The sequence below is a fragment of the Erigeron canadensis genome, chromosome 2 (assembly GCF_010389155.1).
Source record: "Erigeron canadensis isolate Cc75 chromosome 2, C_canadensis_v1, whole genome shotgun sequence".
NCBI lineage: Eukaryota > Viridiplantae > Streptophyta > Magnoliopsida > Asterales > Asteraceae > Erigeron > Erigeron canadensis.
This window is the reverse complement of record NC_057762.1, coordinates 25621286-25632402: the sequence shown is the minus strand read 5'-3', so window position 1 is coordinate 25632402 and position 11117 is coordinate 25621286. Positions and strand designations below refer to the sequence as shown.

At 30.9% G+C, this 11117-nt stretch overlaps 1 protein-coding gene across 1 annotated transcript; it reads right to left on the bottom strand.

Moving 5' to 3' along the window:
- Positions 1–4096: 4096 nt before the first annotated feature.
- Positions 4097–6146, bottom strand: LOC122589142 (myb family transcription factor MPH1-like). The gene is made up of 6 exons (XM_043761384.1): positions 5725–6146; positions 5521–5597; positions 5364–5400; positions 5096–5195; positions 4411–4988; positions 4097–4238 (listed from the first exon to the last, which is right to left on the bottom strand). The coding sequence occupies exons 1-5, from the start codon at positions 6038–6040 to the stop codon at positions 4454–4456; spliced, it is 1065 nt and encodes a 354-aa protein (XP_043617319.1). The 5' UTR covers positions 6041–6146; the 3' UTR covers positions 4097–4238; positions 4411–4453.
- Between the last annotated feature and the right edge of the window lie 4971 nt (positions 6147–11117).

Here is an 11117-nt window from a genome sequence, read left to right as displayed (position 1 = left end):
CGAAATTGTTTGTTGAATGTAGAAGTTAGGATGATCTAACAACTACGGAGTAAAAATCAGTAGCTTGAAGTCCTAATTGGAAGAAAGTGTAAATGCTAAGTGGTTATGTGTATCTTTGCTAATCAAAAATATGAATAGTTAACGTTAACTAAAACGGAGAGCACGTACATATAATTAGTCTTTGCTATATTGGCAATAAGTTGTTGTTTGTTGATTGTAATTGGGTTTTTGGCTTTAGCAGGGTTAGCGTGATCTAATAATAGGTGGTTTAAGTTTGTGAGATTAAGTGATTAGGTCCATTGTCGAAAATAAGTATAGATAATACTCGTAGCAAACGTTTACGTTTGATATATAAAAAATGTTGCATGTGTCGAATTCTATACTTATTGTATTAGTACAACTGCAGAATAATCAAAATCAATAAACTAACTGAACTTGATGGTTTACCAAATAGTATCGCATACAAATTTTTTTTGAATGTATTCAAGTTATTCAAGTAATTATGTTGCAGGAAAATGTCCAACTAGTCTGAAGAGTATGGATTTAATTCTAGACATTGCGTGGGTACTGGGTAGAATGTAGATAAAGCTCATCATCAACAAGTTTATCCGGTCTAAAATCTACAGCATGTTCCGCTCTTTTGACATTATTTGGATTGTGGAATATTTAGTGGAAAACAAAATTTTTTGAGGTCCACTCAGAGGCCCATTAAGAATGTGCCAGCCCAATTGGGAAATGTCACCATATGTCCATATCTACAAAATTAATTAAAAATTCACTCGATGAAAATCAATTTAGTTTTGCAATTATGGTTTTAGAATTGAACTAGATGTGGAATCATTTTTGAAAATTTTGGGTTCGGTCCCAGACTTACGTGTAATCTAAAAATAGGAATAGCCGTTCAAAAAATAAATAAATAAAAGAATACTTGAAAAAAAAGAAGTTAACAATATAAAATAACAATTTTTTTTTTTGCATTTTATGACAGCGCCGCTCATCCCATAGTCTCTATGCCCATTTTGGGACGGATATTTCATTCCAGAGATACAAAGAAAACCTTATAATAACCCGTCAGATGACATGACATCTAACTAGACTTTCGCCGAAGAAAGTATTTTTGGTGACATTTTGTATTGTCATTAATTAAAAAAAAAAAGTAAATTACACTTTTCGTCCCTGAAGTTGGCACGTTTTTCACTTTTCGTCCCTTAAGTGAAAAAATTACAATTTTGACCTTAAAGTTGGCAGATTTTTTCAATAATCGTCCCTCGTCAAATATCGTTAAGTTTCAGCCGTTAAGTCGGACACGTGCAACACACGTGAGGGACTGAAACTGCAAAAAATGACAAGTTCATGGACGAAAACTGAAATTTACTTTTCTGTTGTCATCATCTTCATCTTCTTCGGCTGACTTTCGTCGGAAAATTCGTCGGAAAAAAACTTAAAATGCCGATATTTCACTCGTTTCTTCGAATTAGACTATGAACCACCACCAAACTTCTCAAATTTAATTTTCGCACGAATCCTAACCAAAAGATTTCAGATTCAACACTTGTAGGAAAACTCAAAATACCCATAACATGGATTTTGAGCAATATTTCTATACGATTTAGCTTGTTCCAAGAATGCAATATTTTTGTTTTCGCAAATAACATGTTGGATTAGGTTTACGTGCTCCTCACTAAGACACCAATGGTGTGCCTCATTTATTATTCCATAAGCTCTGCACCAAAAAGAAAAGTACAAAATGGGGAGAGACCTTCATGTGGGTTCGGTTTTTATCAATGAGGCAAAGACATAAGATCGAAAAATTAGAAATATATATAAGGAGGAAACAAAGAGGGACGAAAGGACCAGGAGACCTGACAAGCCCCTGCAACTCAAATATTTCAGATCAAAAATTTTGATCATCGTCACCTGATTCTTAGTTTATGTAATAAAAGTTCAAAGCAATTTACAGTTCGTCATTTGGTTGATTATAGCTCTTGTTCTGTATTTTGTATAGAAACTTTAAATCCGTTGTTCGTGAAATCCTTACGTCGAAATCTCATTCTGAAAGTTGTTACAAGTTTACAATTGATTCATCTAGTATTGTGTTAAGTTTTATAACGATTCGTTATCTTTCATTTTTGGTGATTTAGTTAGATGTTAGTTTTATCGTAAGGTTTTCGATATAATTTACTGGTCAATCGTTAAGGTTATTAGGTTGTTACAATAGTTAGATTAGTAGATAGAGGTACAAAGAATTCGGGTGTGACAACCGATTCATTGGATCTCATTTTGGTTATAGGATTCGTGCGGAAATTAATTTTGAGAAGTTTGGTGGTGGTTTCGTGGTCTAATTCGAAGAAACGAGTGAGATATCGACATTTTAAGTTTTCCGACGAAAGTCAGCCGGAGAAAATGGAGATAATGACAACAGAAATATAAATTTAACTTTTCCTCCATGAACTTGTCATTTTTTTACAGTTTCAGTCCCTCACGTGTGTTGCACGTGTCCGACTTAACGGCTGAAACTTAACGACGTTTGACGAGGGACGATGATTGAAAAAATCTGCCAACTTTAAGGTCAAAATTGTAATTTTTCACTTAAGGGACGAAAAGTGAAAAACATGTCAACTTTAAAAACGAAAAGTGTAATTTACTCAAATAAAAATTATGACAGGTTTCTGAACTATATCATATTTTTTAAACAATTAGTTTCATATACGAAAGTCGGTTTAGATGACAAATCAAAAGTAGCATTCTACTCTTAATATATATTCTATCCGTATTATTATAAATGTCTTGATTTGAATTTTCAGAGCCTTTAATTTAAAACCTTTGATTATAAATATATTTTTGTGTGTTATATAATACTTGATGAAAATTATCAATGAAAACATATCTAAAACTCAATCAGTTTATATGAATTTCATCAAGTATTATACTCATATAATACAAATAATGATATTTAATACTAAAGTTTAGAAATAAAGAACTCGAGTATAATTAATCAATATTTTTTAATGGGACGGAGGAGTATCAAACTTCTGTTACGATCAGTAATGTTGCTAAACTAATTGTTTAAGTCGACCAAGAAAACAAACCCTGTCAACTCATATTAAAATCAGCTAGCCAACATGCATCAAATGTTCAAGAAGATAAATGTTTTGTTTTATCTTGCCCATGAAATATTGAAACCTCAGTCACCATTAAGAATAAGATTGCCATTTGCCAAGCTAGTTTATAGAAAAATTAAAGGAAACTTTTTGTTTAGAAAGATTTAACTAATGATTAAATTCACAATGAACATTCAAGTAATGATTAAATTCACAATGAACATTCAAGTAAAGTCAGTGAAGTTGAAGAAATATTTTGACTCGAAGGTGGAAACGAACGTACACATTAAAAAATATTATAGTTATGAAAAAAAAAAACAAGTTTTGACAAATACTTGCACTTTTTGGAAGCACCTACGAAAATATCTATCATTTTGTAAGTCACAGTTGTGCAGGAATTAATGCTTACATATCATAAACTTCTTAATTATGTTAACCAAAACGATTACGGAACAAGAAAGACTTGTAAAAAAATCAAATCTCAACGAACTTATATATCTATGGGACTGCAGCTCGACACAATAAGAATGTCAACATCCAAACACCTTGAATTCTTAGTCTTCTTATGCAAATGAAATCACTTACAACTGATTAATGATCCGTGATTTTTTTTTTTTTAGTAGTGAGTACGTCGTCTGACTGTGTATAAGTACAATTTTCTTATAGTTAGTCTAGCTAGAGTGTTAATTTGTCACTAAAGCTAGATTATTCAGTTAGAATTAGTTCTATTTGATTGACTTCACAATACTCTAGTTAATTCTTTGATTCATTAAAAAAGAAATATACCTTGAAAATTATCATTCATGTTATCTATTTTGTCATTTGCATTGCTGTTATATATTACTGTAGTTAAAAGTGTCTAAGAGAACTAGGAACAAATGTTATAGCTACAAATAATTATAAGTGAACAGAAAAACTTAAAGGAAGTGTATATGCAATGCCTCCTACCTAGACTACATATATAAGCTAGATGCATACAAAACGGTTGACACTAATTCATGTTTTAGCTTTTGAATCTTTAACTATATAACTATATATAAATCAGTAACAAGTATTATGTAAATCTTTGTCGACATACATTTCAATTTTATTGAGACTTGACCGCCGTTCCATCCTCGATTAATTGATAATAGTAGGCTGAGTAGGTCAAAAATGAGATCAGATTAAGAAAAGACAAGAAAGGATATAGCAAGGCAAGCTCTAGCTATTTTGTGATACATGCAAATTAATCTTGATTTACAAACAATAGTGTGTGCAGTATTAATTAATTATACATTTACTTGGATAATATATTTACTAATAAAAGTACCTTGAAGAATCTCACTAATCGGAAGTCCCACACTTTGTTTTTTTCACAAAGTCAGATCCAGGGTTGTACTACTACTGCCTCCCATTGTTTTTGCATGTTTTGATGATCTTCTTAAATTATTAGGATTTTTCCTTGAAATCGGTGAAGCCAATGACAGCGTTAAGCTGTTCTCATTGGCCTCAGCATTTCTTGTATTATCATCTTCTCGGGCCTTGATTTGCAACGAAAGATTCAGGTCAAGATCAAAACTTTGCGGCTCTTGTTGATTGATTGCCTTTCTTTTCAATACCGTTTTGTCTTGATCATTGATTATGTCGTCTTTATTTATAAAATCCAATTGCCTATTGCTTCGGATTTGGTTTTCTCTTGACAATAATGCATCATGGTTTTCGAATAATCTTAATTGGGATCCATCGGTTTTATTGACATCAAAACATTTCAAATTAGAATTGTTTTTGTTCCTTTCCAAGATTAGTCTCTCTGGTCTTGAACCATAAACACCATTATGGCTAAGTGCATAGATTAAAGGGTTATAACCAGCTTGATTCATTTGACGACTCCATAATCCATCTGAATATCTGATAATTATCCAATATATAGAACATATGAACAAAGAAACAAGGTTTTAGTTAATTTCAAGATATATTTGAGTAAGCGAAACTTAATATAGTACTTAATTATATACCTAAAATTGGTAATTGACTTTTGAGTAACACTTTGGAGCATGGGAAGTTGGCTAAGGGTGTAAATATGATGATCATCACCTTCATAAGCAAGCCCTTGTTCTGAAACAAATGCAATTTATAAATTCAGTCTTCACAATAATTATATTTGCTCAAAAAAAGCTTATTACAAAATTAAGAGTTAATGATGTATTGAGGAATAAAGAGAAATTGAAGACTTAAATAAGCAAATATGAAAACCTAATTCACAATTTATTTTTATGTTTGTACCTTGATTTGAATCATCAATCTTCTTGCTTCTATACATCTGATTAAACATACAAAGGTTGGAAGTTATTAAGTATATATATATATATATATATATATATTAACAATACATATATTAAAAGAAATGTAAATTTGATTTGTTTTAAATCAAAAGAATTACTTGAAGATGGCTTTTGACATGAGAGATGCTAAGGCCTTTGATGTTCATCAGTTGAAGAACTAACTTGGGTGTTGCTCCTGCATATATAGAAAATATTAATATAACCATTAGAATTACATTTTTGTTAATGGAAAATTCGAATTAAACTGGAAAGAAAATAACAGACACATAGAAGAGGTCGATTAGGATATTTTTACTACTTACTTTCCTGGCCTCCAAGTTTATCGACTGCATGAATAAATCGGAGATGGAGTTCAGGTGTCCAGCGTAGCCTAGGGTTCTTTGAACGAACGTAGGGTCGTACAGAACCCGAGGCTGAGTTAGTCTTCTTGTCACTCTCTTCAACCGTACTATTGCTTGAGGTAGCTCCATTTCCGGGTCTACTTGTACTAGAGGAATCATGTTCCATAGGTTCAAGTTCGTCATCATCATCTTCTGCTGCTTCTTCTAGGTCCGGAAATTTTTTATTTTTCTTGGAGGTATTATCTTGTTCATGATTGAATCCCTCACCTCTCTTCATTTCTATATTGTCTCTTTTTCGTTGACAAAACTTCTAGCTATGTGGTTTCTAAAACCCGAAAAACATATATTGTGGATTGATATACGGACACCTATAATTAAATCGATTTAGGGTTTTCGTGTCTATCTAGCTAACTAGATAGCTAGATATCTTTCAAACACATACAAAAACACACAGAGACCAAATTAAGGTATAGTAGGTGAAGATTATTCTTTAATTAGAAGATAGAAGCTTGGGCAAGCTGTATAGTATAGTAGTAGGCAGATAAGGATACAATTGGAAGAAGAGAATGAAATTCTTTGCTCTAAGAATATTCAAAAGGAACTTAATTGTCTCTTTTTTTAATTTCTCCCCCCTTGTAGTGTGCATATATATAACTATGAGTCTAACATATGAGTGTTTCACTCGGTAGTTAATTTTGGAACTTGTGTATCACATGTATTGAGTTTAATTTGGATCTCATATGCAATTTTTAATCCATCAATGGTCACATTTTGTGATTAAAAACAACAGAAAGTATTTTTAATTTCGATTCTTAATTAATTATGGTAAAATGGTCTAGCTAGCTTATCTGGTATATAGAAATTATGAACGAATTAATTCATTATTTAAGTGTAACCTATATGACTTTAATTTCTTTCAAAATCTAAAAGGAAAAAAAAAATAATTGGATGCGAACCCCTAATCTCATGTACCATTTGTTACTCACTAATCTCTCAGTCAAACTAGTGTTCATGTGAATCTCAACCATTTATTAATCCACTGATTATCTCAAGTTTGTCTTTAGCAAGACTTGAAACCATGATCCCTTTGAAAAGTAACGGCTGGTGGTCAGTTGGTCATGACTATTACGTACCCAGTGATTACTTCTTTCAAAATTAATCTATGCATGCATGTCTAGAAGTTTCATATATGCATGCATTTCATTCATGGCACATTTGATTTAGAGTCATGCATGCCATGCTTTAGTAAGATAAGTAGAATCATTTGATTTGGATTATTCATGTCATGCAACATATATATGATAATAATGAGATAATTTACAAAAATTGTAGGTACGTTACTCAGGTATCATCCGTCTAAGAATGAGATCGATAATCACAAAAAGCTCGTCGCAATAGGTATATTAATTCGGAGACGACAAATGTTATCTCATTTCTTGTAGTGTCTTTGCTTAACTATTAAGTCGTATATATATAGAAATGCATTTATATATTCATTCAAATTATTATATATAAAAAATAGGGAGTTGTTAATTAATTTGGTGCATGGAATTAATAAACATTCTCATGATTGGTATACAAAGTTAGTTGAAGGTCGGATTATATAAAAATTGAATTCCCACCAAGAAACCAATAATTCCTTGCTCGTGTGGGCAGCCGTTGGAATTAATGGAAGTGTATTTCGATCATTTACTTTACTTTTCAAAATCCTTTTTTGGTAATTAAAATCACGGGGTTCTTGAGATAAAAAAAAAATCATATCACAGCCATATGAATAAAAACAGGATCCCTTTCCATTTACTAACTAATTAAATAATTAGCTAGATATAAAACAATTTTCCAACCATGCAAAAAATACTTTTAGGATGGAAAGGAATTGTCATCCAGCATTCTCGTGAAACCTCTACGTACAAAGTCAAATTAAAACTGGATATTGGTTGATAAGTTTTATTGATTTCTGACAACAGAAGAAAGAAATAGTCTATTTCGATACACACTTATTGCTACTACGTGCTTTAGAAAAATGTACAAAAATGTGTTTTTGTTCACATCTACTATATTTTTAAGTTTACAAATGAATTGAAGTTTATATATAACACACTTCTAGTCTCTACCATTTATTTGTTCACTACGTTACCTACGTACTCTCTTTTTCTCTTTGGAGCTCTATAACAAAATGGCTAAATCTTCCTGCCATTAACCCTTCTTCCCTAAAAGCCTTAATTCAATGAATGGTAGACCTGAAAATAATACTCTTAAAAAGAGGGTCATTCAGCTAATAACTTTTTGTGGGTGGTGGACGATTTGAAAGTTTCTAAATGAAGAAAAAAAAAGAGTTGCTTCTTGATTTCATTATTGTCTCTTATTCATATTTATGGTTTTCTAGTAGATCTAGAAAGACTAATGTTTCTTATACTAAAAATAATATTGTATTTGTCCACATTTTTAGTTAGCGTGAACAAATTAAAAAAACAAAATTCACGTTTTTATGTGTGTAAAAATATGAAGAATTAAAAATGTGTAGAAATTAATACACACTTAAAATTGTGGTATTCTAAAAGTTCACACTTTTTAGTGTGGACTTTTACATTTAATTTGTCACACCACATGATTTGTCCACGCCACATATTTAGTTATTGTAGACAAATGTGGTGTTATAAATTAAATATGAAAGTTATAATACCACAATTTTAAGTGTGGATTAATTTTTACACAATTTTAATTCTTTATGTTTTTACACACATAAAAGTGTGACTAATTTTTTAATTTGTTCATACTAACTAAAAGTGTAAACAAACTGTTGTAACTAAAAGTGTTCACACTAACTAAAAGTGTAAACAAATTTTTAGTGTTAGATCGATTGACTTAACAATCCGCTAATTACCATGCAATTTTACTCTTGTAACTAACTGTTGATGCCTTTTCAACCGTGTAGTATTTTATTTGCGATAACAAATTGATGTTGAAAAAAATATGTAAAGCTGCATACATTGTAATTAAGTTATGGATCGGACATCGAATTAGATTTTTTTGCATCAATAACAAGGTACATATGGTATCACAAGAAAAATGAAAGATCATGACTAACAAAATTCTACTTTCATTAATAGTTATACAGACTTGTTTTCTCTTTAATCATATTTAATTAGTACCTATATGAATATATAATTTTTATTTTAATTGGGGGTGGGGTTGGCCGGGTTTACTTGTAAATTATAAGTGAAGGTAGGTAAGCAGAGCAAGTTTCTCCCCCTTTGCTGTTAAGTCAAACACTAATAAGACAGGACTTGTGTTTTTCTTTCTTATATTCTTTTAAAAAATTTCAATGCCTTGCGTCTTTATGATTCTTAACTATGAGTTATTGACATATCGACTCGATCCTTCTTGTTTATTTAATGTATGTATTAAAGATGATCTAATTATTTAAAATATTATAATCATAATATCAGATTGAAAGATGCTCGATAAGGATATTAATTATTAGCTAGATCGATCAATGTCCTTGTCTCGCGCTCAACATTTTGCGTGAGTATTAAAGGAATAACAAAATCTGATATACGATGAGACATAATTTAGTTTATAAGGATGTACTATATGAAAGGAGTAACAAATTAAGAAATCATGTATATGTAAAGTGAGGACGAAGACTTTTTTTTTTTTTTTTTAATATGTACTTTCTCGATTCATAATTTGATTTGAATGATAGCTAGGAAACAAAAAGCTTGTACGTGAGAAGCTACTTATGCGGATCTCATATTGTGGATGTCTGTCTTTTTAGCTGTTACCGTATCATGTGCAATATGCATGGCTTACTCTACTCTCATTAAAATAAACTAGAAATTAAAACTAGAATTTTGACTAAGATTCTCTATGATTAATTAACTAATCTAACCACAACGACTACATTTTCAATTATGGCAACGTGTAATGGTGTTTTATTTGATAATTATTTTATTGCCTTTGCCTTGTAGGATATCTCGCCTACTATAATCTTCATATATTTTCTATCGCAACATTTTTTCAGAGGTGGCTCAACAGTTCTATGGAACCAGGCGGTCACTTTAGGCCCCCAAATTTTTGAGGCCTCAATATTTTTTATATTCAACTTAATGTTTGGATTTTGGACTAACTACGATATATAATTTACATTATAGTAGCGCCCTTATTGGTTTGGTATCAACATCCATATCTTTTTTATTACTAGTAGTTTATAATAAAAATCGAGTTACTTTTTTTTTTGCTTTTCACTTTTACTCTAATTTATATGGTAATGAACTAGGCCTCAAAAATTGATACCGTTTGAGGCCTCAAAAAACCTTAAGCCGCCACTGCATTTTCTATATATCTCTTAAAAATTGATTTAATATTTTTTAATATTTGCTTGTAAGCCTGATGAAAATGTAGTAACTGTAACATCATCATTTGTAGTACTAACATGGTACTCGCACATTGTAGCAAATACGGTGGCCGTGGTGTGGCAGACGTTGAGTGGTGTAGATAATTAATGTAAAAATAATTGTTGTAAAGAGTTAAATGGGGTATTTTAGAAGATAAAGAACGGTGTAACTTAATCATTACAAAATACGAATATATTGGTAAATTTTCTTATCCAAAAATTTAACTTTTCAACATGGATGGTGAAATCTTTTTAAAATACTATAGATAAGTTAATCGGGGTAATTTCTAATTTATCCAAACTAGCTAGTTGGTTTATATGTCGTCCCGCTTTACCTATTGTGCATGCGTTTGCGTTTGTAATTAATGCGGTTTGTTAAGATAGTTCAAAATGTCGAAAATACAACTTAAAACGCATTCGGTCTTCGTGCATTGTACGAACCCACTTCAAAGTTTGTTTATAAACGAGAAAAGAAAAGGCAGAAAAGCAGTATATGGGAATTAGTACATAGAAGGTAGGCTTTGGTTAAATCATTCCAAATCTAATTGAAAAGGGGACTTAATATAAGATAATATTGTGGAATCATTCTAAAGGTATAATTTATCTATTATTGAACCATGCAATAGACATCTCACCCACCAATTATTTCAAAATATATACTAATCTTTAATTTATTTTTGGTAATTAAGTACTGACTAGTGCCGCTTTCTACTTTCTTAAACATGTATACGGACTTTAAAACCAATTGAAATTTTCAACTCATGGAATTGAATAAGGATAGCTAATATACCTCCAATTTATTTTTTTTAACGACAAAAATAATGTATATTAATATAATGGGCAAACTTGCAAGGTACTAATTGTCCGAAAAATACAATTACGAGACCAGTCTAGAATAATTACACAAGACAACTAAAACTCGAGACTCTTATTGAAACATTAACCTCCAATTTGTTGG